Genomic DNA, 13,246 nt, shown 5'->3' on the forward strand with positions numbered 1-13,246 from the left:
TGCGGATGTACCAGTCACAGGACATAACCATTCCATACAGCGCTCTGCTCTGGAGCGTCACCAACCAAACAAACAACCGCCCGTTGGCTGTACCATGGGCCAGGTCCTTTCGAAATGTGAGTCTCCGGTACATGCAACGCTACCGAATGAAAGGAACACAACGAGCCAGACGAGGGAATGTGTGGAAAGGATATTTGGCAGATAATCTCGAGTTCATGTGGCGCTAGCTAGACTGTGGAGACGTGTGTTGAACACGAATTCTATTTAGAGATCGATCAGATTGAGCTAAACACTAACTTTCACTGTTCAGCTTTTGTGTCGCAATGAATCTTTTAGAAGGAGTCAGGAATATGCCCTGCTAAATATGAGCAAATGTAGCATTTGAATGTTTCTCATGTCTGTGTCAAGTTGGTGATGTTTGAATGATATTGTGTAGTACTATTTAATTCATGGCAAACAACCATTATCTGCATTTTTATCTAATTGCATAGTCTCCGGGGGTTCTAATAGAAATTTAAATTGCTAAATAACCCATCCTTATTACTCCCTCTTCCTCTCATATAATCAAAACATTCAACCCCTGAAATTATGCTTTTTAAGGGATTGGTTCTTTATCCAATTCGATTGTATATCTTCTTCGTACAACATTCTTAACATTCGAAAACGAACAAAACTTCGCCAAAATTATGATGGCAGGGAATTATTCACTTTTGTTATTTGCATTATTTTAAGTTCAACAACGGCTTCGCGACTACTAATGTCGCATTCGTCAAATTTATTCTGTTCAGTTCTGAACCCATGATTATCGCTCATTCCAGACTAAAAGTGCCAAAATTGTTGTAAAGATATGACGATACCGTACAATTCAATTGTTACTTTTAAAATCACTTAAGTGGTAATAACGATTAGATTTAACGTTTCTTCAAGTAACCGTATTGTGCCAGCGGCAAACCAGCACATCCTCTTAATCACCTGCTACGCCTCGAAAGCCTGACCACTCTCCCATTCCGCAACGCATGGTATTTGATAATAAGTTGATGTCTATCGATAAGTTATTGAATTTACCCTTAATAATACGCATCGAACGTTGGTTGCTAGGGCGACCAGGTGGTTGGGTAGCTGCTTTCACGTTCGTCCCCCCCCAAAGCCCTCCGGGAGGCCTCCCATTGTCGGTGCCACGTGGCAAGGACAGCAGGCAGATGCTTCTACATCTGCCCCTGCCAGCAATGCCCGCATGCCAAAAAAGGAGTGGCGCACATAGATCGATGGCACATAGCTGAAGCTCAAGCTTCGTATGCAAATAATGGACTCCCCGTAACCTCTCTGCGGCTACACCACGTAAAAGGGTAAACAGTATATGCGCCTCGGGAAAGCACCCTGCTCTCCGGTGTGCCGTGTGTACTGGGAAGCATTGTTTTTATGTGTCGTATGTACACGGCCCCGCTTCCCACCCATAACCAGCTAACGTTGCAGCGCCCTTTCGATACTTCGGCGGAACGTTCCAGTCTTCCAAAGAAAACCAACAAGCCGCCATCCAATGTGATGGTTTGCCAGGGTGCAGGATGTGCAGGCTGATCGATTGTCGGGAGAACGCGATTTGCCTTCACTCTCCTCTCGCCTTCCTCTCGTTCGAAACCTTCTCCCCTCAATGCATCGTTAAACAATCGAAAGCCAGCAACCTACCATCCCCTGGACAAACGTTAAGGTCGTTGCTCAATTCTGTACTCAATTTCCCTGTAAGCAAATAAACCAAAACTGCGACTCCTACGTCTCCCTTTCGGGCCCTCGCGGGATCCTGTCCAGACCCATTGGGCCCTCGGGGCGGCACACCAAGCGCCGCCATTCAGACACACCACGCGGCTAAAATGGGCAAAAAAAACCCATAGATAACCACGGACGATCGCAAACGATCAAGATAAATCATCAATCAGTCCCCTGGCCCCGCATCTCCAAGCGGCACTGTGCGAATTATGTGCAGAAAAACCTGGGGCCTCTGTGAGGTACACCAGTGAGGAGGAGCGAAGTGGGGGATAGTTTTTTTTTTTTTGCCCTGTCAACATATCCGCGCATTGCTGGCGAAGATCTACTCCACTCTTCAGCTCCTTAGCTATTTGCCAACGCTTTGGTGCTGGTTTTTGGGTGGTCGTTGGCGGGAACTGCAGGCCACGGGTACCCACACCAGCAGACAGTAAACCATAAAGTGCAGCAGTGCATATGCGGAGTAAATGTGGCCAAAAGACTGTCATTACCCGTTGGTTGAGCGATGTATGTTAGGCGGCAACGACGACGACGACGACGACGACGACGACGACGACGATCCTTCGTCGTTCGCCAATCGTTTGGCCTTTTTGGTCTCTCAATCAACCTCGCACACGGCACCGAATTGGCTGGCCTCCTCCTGGCCTCAGGCTGCCCTCAGTGATAGCCCTATTTGCCTATTGCGCGTGTGGGAGTGCTCGAGTGCGGGGGATGCTGAAAGGACTCCGAGGATTGTGTGGCTGAGGGAAATTGAGTAATTGAATGATTGTATCGCTAGGCGAGCACCGTAGCGGATGGACGTCGCGCTCAACAGCCAACTGCAGTATAATAACTCTATTGAGAGGGAAAATGTTTGACCGATCCGCCGGTGGCCAAATCCACCCCGACTATGGCCTACCGGCACTCGATCGAAACGATCGATCGATCGATCGGTATTGTTCTTGTAGAAAGGTTAGGATGATGATGATGATGAAATGGTGATCAATTCGCAAAAGATATTCGTCCGGGCGCCAAGTGGCATTTTCGGCAAAGGTGAACAAGGGTATACCGGAAAGCGCGGCCATGTTGAGTGCTTAACACACAGCTATAATATATCCCATATTCAAGAAGGGAGATCACCAAAGACCAAAAGCAATTGCGGGGGTATTTCGGAGTTGAGTACTGAGGAAGAAAGAAGTGAAGAAGATAAGTTTACTAGGCCCTCCGGACATACTTAACTCATATACAGGTTGCGCCTTCTAAACAGGTCGTATATAAATGTTGAATATCTTTGTCAAATTTGGAAAATTAACACCATTTTTTGTGCCATTTATTGACAAATCACTCAGAATACGATGTCGATCAAATGACCACCTTCATTAGACACTCAAGAAGCATCTGTTTTTGGGCATTTTGCACTGTATTTGACAACATTTCACTCATAAAGGTTGCAATCTCCAGTGATAATAGCTTTTAGTTTTCCAATAGTCTTCCGTTTTTCGGCATAGAACATATTCTTCAAATAGACTCACAGTCAAAAATCCAGTGCAGTCAAATCCGGCGTAAACATATTTTTTGTTTCGATGTCGCAGTGAATTTTCACCTTCAAACTGTTGGTTCAGCTCGCTGTAATTATGGCATGAATCGATCCGTTAGTAAAATCCCATAGACTGCCGTTTTAGGATCTGACCAAATTGTCCAAATTTGACTGAAAAATTGAGGAGTTATTCAACATTTAAATAGGTTCTGTCTAGATGGCGTACCCTGTATCTAATTGATTTATCAGATCTTCAGATTAAATAATGTTCTCAAATATTATTAGCCATGCGTTTGCTATTCTTTCATTCAATTAATGTCTGTCTATGATCTCATAGCTGGGATAAAACTGTATTATTCCATGAAAGTTTTTGAGATACAGTCAGCACTGATCAGACCACGACTGGACGGAAAGATGGGCAACGTCACATGTGAAGTGAACAACCAGGAACCAGAAATTGCTCCGCGGGCCTGGGCTGGCTTCTCTGCTCTCTGATCTGTCACTAAAAGTACTTACCTTGTTTAAATCAATCCACATCCATAATAGCAATGTTGTAGTTGGTATACCGGTAGCGAAAGTTGTTTCTTACCTTGCTCGACTGTTTTTGTAATATCTTTGTTTTTTGGAAGATTTTTTTTTTAAATGTAAAAAGCATAGTAAAGAAGAATAAATTACTAGTGATAGTTTCTTGCAAGGGGTGGATACAATTTTTTGCATACTGTATAAGCGTTGGACATCGTTCTAAACGTCACGCATCACATAAGACTTAAACTAAGCCGTCTGCGGTGGGCTGGTGATCTCATGAGAATGCTAGACGACAACTCAGACAGTCAAGTGTTTGAAAAGCTTCTAGATAGACTTAATGGTTGCAGAGCGCCTAAATCATGGCGTTGAGACGATATTAACACCGATTCCGGTTCCCCCCGAGAATTGACGGAATAGACAGTCGTCGATTAGAGAGATGGATAAGCGAAAAAGTAATAAAAAAAACCCAGTGATCGGGAGATGATCAATTTGGGTTTCGCATTAGTTCGCTGCCCTGTTGCCCAACACTGGAACACACGAACCGACCACATGTTTACCACGAACCATGTTTATGTTCTCTTCGCCCACGGAAAGGTCACCGGTACCGTTCTATCGCGTATCTTGGCGCCTCGGATGCGCCGCGGAAACGTTTACCGGTGGCAGTTCCGGGACCCCCCAACACCGCGAAAGCCTAAAAAAACCACAGGATGAGTGTAACTGTACCCGGTGCTCAGTCCGACGTTCGATTTGCAGGTTCAATGCAACTCACCGATACGCCTGAATCACCCTGGAACAAACCCCGTGGAGTGGTTGGAGACTCACTTAGATCCGCCGGTTCTCATGCGAGATTCGTTCATGGTTGGCGCCTGCTCTCCGGTCCATCACCGACCGCTACCGAGCCAACCAAAGGTACAGTCTTGCCGCAAAACGGTTGCCAACACGGAGCCGGTGACGACGATGACGCAGGTGAAGGATGGATGAGGGATAATAACATATCCCTTTTCCTTCCCCTGGCCATTGTCCAGCCGATGTTCTCGCCTTATTCTCACCTACTTACCTTTTGCACCAGACTCGGTCCCGGCCAGTGATGGTCAGTGGCGGCTACCGTTTTTTTTCCCTTCTATCCGTGTCTGCCCTTCCCTTGGCCTGTGCCAGAGTACGAATCTCCACTGTCTTTCGACTGATGCGAAGATGGGAACGCCAACATGGACCAACTAAAGCCTATACCCCTCCCGCTCCATTCCCGGTGCCCCACCAATTCATCCAGTTTCTTTTCTCATTCAATCAATTGCTTTTCCTTCAATCAATTCGATTAATTGCATATTTAGACATCACTATCGGCAGGCGGCGGCGTCCATCCATCGCGCCGATCGCTCGGTGTGAATGGGGATGACCACCAAGCGGCCAGTAAACGGAGGTTGGAGCTTTTCGGGGCCACCACTTGTATCAGTGGATTGATTGAGTTGATTTTCCACACTCACCGCTCCCGGCACCAAGTGCTGCTGGGGTTGGTGTGATGTATGCTAATAGTTTGAAGCACCCCCCCCCCCCCCCTGGACCGGACCACCGGATAGACCGGATAGATCCCGGGGTGAGAAGTGAGAGTGTGGCATCGATCCATCCACCGATGGCTCAAGCGCTCCGAACCAACAACCGTGACCACAACAACCTGTCGAGCGAATATGTTTCTGAAAAAACGGAGTTTTTCCACGCCATGGATGCAGTTTCATTGATAAAAACCAAAAGCTCTTCCCGAAGTGACTGTTGCTTTCCACGATGGACCATAAAAAAAAACCAAAAAAGCAACCAAGAAACAGTCCAAGGGAGAGAGAGAGTCTCTCGGTACCAGCGAACGGTGTAATGGCCTCGTATGATTCCAGAGCGCCGGTCAATCAATGAATCGTTCTGCTCGCATAAAAACCTATCTTCGATCTGAAGAAAAAAGGAGAAGACGACATCAATCCACGGGGAAGGTGGTGGTGGGTGATCGCTGATGGCCGCACCACGCGCAAGTGAATGAAGTGTGCATCTCACAGTTTTCGGCTGCACAGTTCGGGTGGCCTCACTCGCTCAATCCGATTCAATTTCCACTCTTCCACTTTTCCCCGCGAACTGTAATTCAATCGAGAAGCAAAAAATAGGAACTGCGCAGTTCGCCCCGTGATCCACCGAAAGGATATGGATGAAAATGGAAAGTGAAGTGAGCCTTTCTGGTGCTACCGCTGCCCCTTTTCCCGGTTGCCGTGCTATTCGCGTGGTTGTAAAAACGCCCTGGCGCCCAGCAGCAAGCTTGCCGACCCTGAAGGCCCTGCCTGGCCCCAGGCGGTGTCCGCGTGAGAGATAATGCACGGTGACTGCTGGCGGGAATTAAATTTATTGCCCGAAACGGTACCATTTCGCGCATCGAATCGAACGGCAGCAGGACTCCAGGATACCAGGTCGGACGATTAACACCGCGGCAAGGCACCGTGGTTCAGCCGGTGACTTGTGGCGGGAGTAAGCCGGGAACTGCATTTTATCGTCGATTTTTTCTTTTGATTTTTGCGTGTCGCCACTTCGGGCAGCGGCCGCTGTCGGCACGCTGGGGCGGAGGGATGGAGTTTGGCATCTCAATTCGACGGTGTCCATGGCCCAAGACAAGATGAGACGAGCAGAGATGTGGATCACACCTGTGGAACTGTGGAAATTGAATTGAAGTGAGGAGAAGTGGGCGCATGTGCTAGGCGCGGGCAAAAGCCAACCGTCATGATTCATATCCGGTACTCCGGTGAAGATGAGAACGGTGCTCGCTGGGGACGGGAGTCACGATTGCGGTCCGGTTCGATGGTCAAACGAACCGTCCGTTGAGGTTCAATCGTATCGGATCGGAAGGTCTTTTTCTGTTTTTTTGTGAGGATCTGTTGGATGGATTAAGAATTCTTGCTCATGTTATTGCATCTCATATCATCATTGTGTTTTAACATTTCAAAAGTGCAGAAATCTGCGGTACAATATGTATGACTTAAGGGTCGACTTCGGTATTTTCGGACCAAACAAAGACCCGTTTTTGATGATTTTTTGTGACGTAACCATTCAAATTAATTTTTTCAAGTGAAAGCATATTAATCTACCACTTTTGAAGAATATTTGGTATTGTTTTGAGCAACATTCATTGAAAAATTATTCCATGCCATCAAATTTTTGGTAGACATGTCATCGAAAAGGTACTTTTTTTGGTGCACATCGTAGCAGCGTGATGGGTCATAAAAAAAATACAAATCCATACTAGTTTAAAAAATTATAAGTTTATCTAGCTAGCCCCGGAGAGTTTTTGTTGATATTTCTATTTTTCGATTTTTGGCAGATTTTTGAAGTTGAAAAAGTGATGCTTTTTGCGATTCTGCTATAAAAACACGCTTTTTATAATTTGTTTAAAAATAAGTATCAACAATTTTAAAGATATCTCGAAGAGGCTACCTGGCAAAAAGTGTACACATTATGTGTAAAAAATTTCAAAACGTTCGGCCTAGTAGTTTTTACGGTACGATGGGCACCGACTTTGAAAACGTTGGTTTTAGGTAACGCTTTTCAAAGCAGCGAGCTGCATGGAGCCTTGTATGAAACGCGGATTTTCAAAAATCTGTATCTTTGTCAGTTTCCTCCTCGATTGATCCAACACTTTTACACAATACTCTTGAAAGGATCAGCTTTCAGGGAAAAATGTTAACAATATGTGTCACAAAACAAATTAAATACCGAAGTCCCCCCCTAGGAATTGATTCATTTCCTTTATTTGGTCAAAACTGTGATGTTTGTTGTAATTCTTGAACACTATCGTCATCTTCATTGTAAAGGCATCAATATTCAATTCTCGTCCCGTTTCATTTCTCAAAGTCCAGCAATCGGGTGCGTAAGTTCCGAAAAACGATCTGCCTTTTAACATATCTTCCGTGCTCTTTCTCAAACGACAGCAACTCCATTGGAACAATGTACTTCCATAGTAATTTAATGAAGGAAGGAGACGAAGATGTAATCAATCTATGACATAATCTAAAGCTTGTACTCTCGTAAACATAAACAACCAAATAATTCTTACACTTTCTAGAAAAGGCATTGCACTGTTGTTGTGAATTGAGTTTTCGATTGTAACTTCAACATAACAATATTTCGAGTAATTAAAGGTACCTATCAAGATGATTAGCGATCCTGCATTAACATCAGTCGATTCAATAAGCTCAAAGGACCGACAGACACTTGGCTGCTGGAGTACAATTGCACGTGAACCGTTCAGCGTTCACCTGCTTTCTGTTATTTCTAAATAGATTGGTTTTGTGTGCAATTGCAATTTGCAAACATTTCGGGATATCATTGCTTAATTCATTATTTGATAATCTGAGCCGTGGCGATTGTCTTACGATTTAGGGTTAGTCGTTGTAGATATTGAAAAGAATATGTGAAAATGCTGCTAATTTCACTTTAAAGCGCTTTGAATCTCGAAGGGATCTCGAAGCCTTCCAAACATGGTTCTGTAATTCAAATATCGGATGAATTTCGTTAATGACAAAACAAGCGCTACAGGGCATTTCGTTACCATTGCACAATTAAATCATATGTAAAAGCAAATAATCCATAAAACATGCTATTTTTCTCGTCATTAATCAATCTTTGCTATTCGAAACACATTGCACAAGCTACAACAAAATATGAACACATAACATTGTCGGATCAATTTCTTGGTGACACATTTTTTTAACTTTAACATAAAGCATTTCACTGGAATTTGTGCAGTACAAACATTTACAGGGTGTACCATAAAAAAATGAGAATGCTTTCATTGCTCTGTTTTGAGTATTTTTTCAACACCAATATGGCATTATGGGGTATCGTTGTGTTCGTGTGAGTCTTATCTATCAAATGATGTATAATAAGTACCCGTGCAAAAGATGTCTGTCCGGAAAAATGTATTCAAAGGCGACAGTGTCGAGTTTGCTTCGCGCCCAAGAGAAATCTCATAGATATAACAGCGGTCCTCAGATGTAATCTTGGCATTGTTTACAGGATTAAACGTTCTATTCATGAAGGGCCAAGGCCTAGGAAACACGTTAGTGATCGGCAACGATCTGAGCGCACTGAAAAAGTAAGATCCGTCTGAGCAAAAGTTAGAGAAATCCAGTGCAATCCATATGAAAGCTTGCATAAGAGACGAATATCTCAAGATCCTGCCTGCATCGGTTGGCCAAATATGACCTAAAAGCAATCTCTAGAGCTAGGGTGAAGCGTAATTTAATAGTTGAAAGGATAAAACATCTTTAGACAGGATAAAACATAGTTTGAAAATAGCACCAGTTTTCATAAAATCCAATACTAAAATGAATATTGATGTTTATATCACTTTTTTGAAGGAACACGTTTTAGCATGGATTAAAGCAAACTTCAAAACACCAGAAAATGTTGAGTTTCAGCAAGATGGAGGCCCCTGCGATACGTCTTAACGGTCTGAAACATGGTTGAAGGAAAACATGAATTTTTGGTCGAATGATTTATGCCCTCCAAGCGGTCCTGGATTAAATCGGTTGGGCTATTCAATATGGGCGTTTGTTCGACCTAAGTCCTGTGAACCATAACACCATACACGGTTGGTTCGCTGAAATCGTTTATCATCAAAGCCTGGTCTTCTAAGTTGGACACCTATTTTACCGAAGGTGTTCTCGAATTCGTAGCCACTTGGTGAAATTAATTGAGAAAACAGGCCGACAAACCCACTCATTTTGTTTGTTTTTGATAAACAAAGAAATATAGAGCGAATGAAATACTTTGAAACAGTAGAAAATATAAAAAAATGGCTTTAAACTTCAATAAAAGATTTTCTCATTTTTTTATGGTAGACCCTGTAGATGTCGCTATTTCTTTAAAACACGATGAACCTTCGCCTCAGAGTGGAAGATCAGCTCCGTATCGTATGCCGACGATTTGATTTTAGGGGAAACGCTGCTCCAGGTTTGATTTGGCTCGCTTAATCGAAAGTATAACCAGCGTAGGGACCGCAACACAGTCTCCGAGACAAGTAGCTCATAGCTCATCTCTCTGTGCTTTCAGGGCGGGTTGGCTATGCGGGCAGCAGTACCGCCCAGGATTTATCGGCCAAAAGCGACCACGATCTGGATTTTATTTTTTTGGCAGACGCGACGTACGTCTGGCGGTAATAACAATAAGATCATCTTTAAGATCTCTCTTCACACATGCGGCCGAAGAGCGAAGTTGTTCCGCAGAAGCATGATTTGTGCCACGTTCGAACTCCGGAGGGTGGCTAACAAGATGCGTCGTACGTACGCGAATCAAATCGCGCCCAAATCATACCCTTCTCCATTGTTGACCACCATTCGCCCCCCCCCCCCTCCCCATTGTGAAATGATAGAGCAGCACCAGCACACCACAGCGCGCGCACCTCGTGGCTCGTGATCACTAAACTGAGCTATGAGCCCGCGAGCCCGTTAGCGCGCGAGGATAAGTCATGATGATTCGACGAAAAGTGAGGCCCCCATCGGACATCGGGGCGGGCCCGATGCCACGCTAACGCGTCTTTCAGGCTTTGGATTTTGGTCCGGGGGGGGGGGGGAAACCTCACATAAAATACTTTCTTTGGGGAGAGGCTTTCGTGAATCCGTTCACCTTCCGTGCTGGTTCCCGGTCTCCACCCGGGGTGGTATCATCGCGGATAATTAATTGATCGGTACGATGGGGGCTTGTTTCTGTAATTGGACAAATGGACTACCTCCAATGTGTCAGCTACACCTCTCAATCGCCGTCGTCGTCGGCATCGCGGCATTTACCGCCCGACAACGGTTGTGCTCCGAGCGTGCAGTAGGCATCTTTCGGCAACATTTGATGGGTCCGCCTTGGTCACGACTTTTCTCACTCTATCTCCACCCCCTCCCCAAAAACTCCCTCCCGGAGTTAACAATATATCGCCCGCTCGATGGTTACAACAGAAGAAAGAGGAAGCGGGCCGCTTCGGTTGTTGATCTTTGGCGCGCGCGCGATGGTCCCAGGGTTTCCCAGCGCATCATTCCTCTTCGCAAACGGGATCGCGATCGCAATCCCGTCCCCTGGCTGGCTCTCCGATCGACTTTCTATTTATAAACAAGCCACGCAATCCAAACAATCCTTCTAATCTCGATCGTATCTCTTGCACTCTCTCTCTCACAGTGAACCGACCGAAAGGACAACATTCGGCACCCCGCGGTGGTCCGCCACGCTCGTGGACGAATGCCGAGCTGACCGAGGCGCTGCAGCACGTGTGGAACAAAAAGATGACGACCAGCCAGGCATCGCGCATCTTCGGCATCCCCTACAACTCGCTGCTGATGTACGTGCGCGGAAAGTACGGCAAAAGCTTGAAGCTGGAGCAACTGCGCAAGGACTGCATTAGTGGGCCACCGATCGAGCTGCTCCAGATGGGCGTCAGCAGCAACAGTAACAGTAGCGGCAAGGAGAAGAAGGAACACAAGGACTCGGACCACCACCACCACCACCATCATCATGGTGGCAGTGGACGGGACGGTAGTAGTGGGCCCAACAATGGTGGCAATAGTAGTGGAGGAGGAGGAGGAGGAGGACCGGGAGGAGGCGGTGGTGGTGGTGGTCTGGGTGATCTGCGAGGACCACGATCGGCATCGTCGGAACCGGAGCTACTCTCGAGCCCCAATCCACTGTTCAACCCATTCCCGGGTGGCTTCTATCCGGATTTCCCGAGCGGGTTCCCGGGGTTGCCGCTCAGCATGCTGAACCTGCTACCACCGGAACGTCACCCAGCGCACTCGCTACCGATGGCGGTGGACGAGGACTGTAAGAGCGATCGCTCGAAGCAATCGCTGGACGACGATTACCCGCAACCGCTAGCACTGAACCGGCCGGCCTCGGAGCAGCTGACGGACAACCGGCGCGAGATCTACCAGCAGAACGGTCAAGACTAATTGCCGCGATCGTACGGCGGCCTGCGTCTCTTTTTTTTTTTGTTACAACACACTTAGCTCAATTCTCGATTCACTTGGCGAGCGAAAAAGGCCCGCTCAAGAATTCCATTTTGCAACGAAAATGGAAACGGAACGCAATGAAATGAAAGGAAACGGAAGGAATCTCTTTGGAAGGCGCCAAACGTTAAGTTACTTTATGGTTAATTTGTTGTGATCCCGCTTCGGGCTGCGACGACGTGCAACAGGCTTAGTTTAGTTAGTTTCTGATGTTTATATTTTACAAATCGCACCCCCGCCTTTCCTTGCACCCGCGAGGGTAGAGTTTTATTTTTTAGTTCATCGCAATCGGTACCACGAAAAGGGGTGCCGGCGGATCGTTAGTTAAATGAGTTTTTTTTTGTAAAATCTTGTCAGAGGAAGGTAAGGTGCTTTTGCAATATTTTTTACACTAGCTCACTTAGACAGATCCGTACGATGGTGCGATCGCGCTCACTGGTGAGTGATGAGATCGCCGAGGAAAGTGAGAAAGAGGACGCTAAACCGTCGCAGTGCGGTGGTATAATTTAAGTTCTTCGGGGGCAATAAACGGCGGGAAAGGAAGGCAGCTGTAAGACTGGCCGGGGGTTCGCGTATTGGGAAGTGCAAAAAGGATAACAAAACCCGTTTTGAGTGCAACAAAAACCGACGATATCGGATGGCGTCCAGAGCGATGCGCGTCGTCGAAGGATTCTAGTTTCATGTTCAATGTATGGTGCTTTTCGTTTATTACTTCATAAGATGCGCTACTTTTTACTTCAAAATGCGACGCATAAAATGCCACACAAGGGGGAGGGGGTGGGAAGTGGGCGTTAAAGGAATGGTAGTTTAAGAACCGAAACACGTGTCAAACGCTGCAATGGTAAAAAGAAAATCAATTAACGGGAAATGCAAACAGAGAGCGAGAGAGAGAAAGATAGACGCGGGACGTTGGTGCAACCGGAGGGGAAGGTATTATTGTTGCGTGTGGCGTAAACCACACGCAACACGAACGAGAATGAGAACAGAGAAAATGTGCTTCCTGAAGAGTAATAGTAGGATTTTTGTGTAAGTTTACCAGCAAATGAATCAATAGAACCGACGGTGCAGGTGAAGAGCCATGCACTGCCCCTTCACTGTCACCCCAGCGGCATTCCAGCAGTACAGTTTTTGTCTCGAACCTTCACTGTGCAACGGACTGTGGCAGTTGTTTATTTATTTATTAACACAACCCAGGCTATAATACTATCGTTATTAGTTGATAAGAAGGGCGTAAGCAGTAGCAGTAAGTGCAATTACGTTTTGCATCAGATTCTTTATTTTCCTTCAAACTTTTCCCTGCTGTACATACAAACCGAACGCCCGCCACACGCCCTTTCGATGCTACCGATGTTCGCTTTATGATTTGTTGAAACTCTCTCTCTCTCTTCGTGTGATGCTGATAGAAAACACATCTTCCACTCGGATTTCTATCTCTGAT

The 13,246-nt window shown here is 46.0% G+C and overlaps 1 protein-coding gene across 1 annotated transcript in view; it reads left to right on the top strand.

Moving 5' to 3' along the window:
- Nucleotides 1-11,751, top strand: part of LOC126576950 (protein jim lovell) — a 30,877-nt gene extending 19,126 nt beyond the window's left edge. The window contains exons 4-5 of the mRNA XM_050238271.1: nt 10,985-11,407; nt 11,438-11,751. Coding sequence (XP_050094228.1) covers nt 10,985-11,407; nt 11,438-11,751 — 737 coding nt within the window. The remainder of the gene's footprint in view (nt 1-10,984; nt 11,408-11,437) is intronic.
- The last annotated feature ends 1,495 nt before the right edge of the window (nt 11,752-13,246 follow it).

This window comes from Anopheles aquasalis, chromosome 3 (genome assembly GCF_943734665.1).
Source record: "Anopheles aquasalis chromosome 3, idAnoAquaMG_Q_19, whole genome shotgun sequence".
Classification (NCBI taxonomy): Eukaryota; Metazoa; Arthropoda; class Insecta; order Diptera; family Culicidae; genus Anopheles; species Anopheles aquasalis.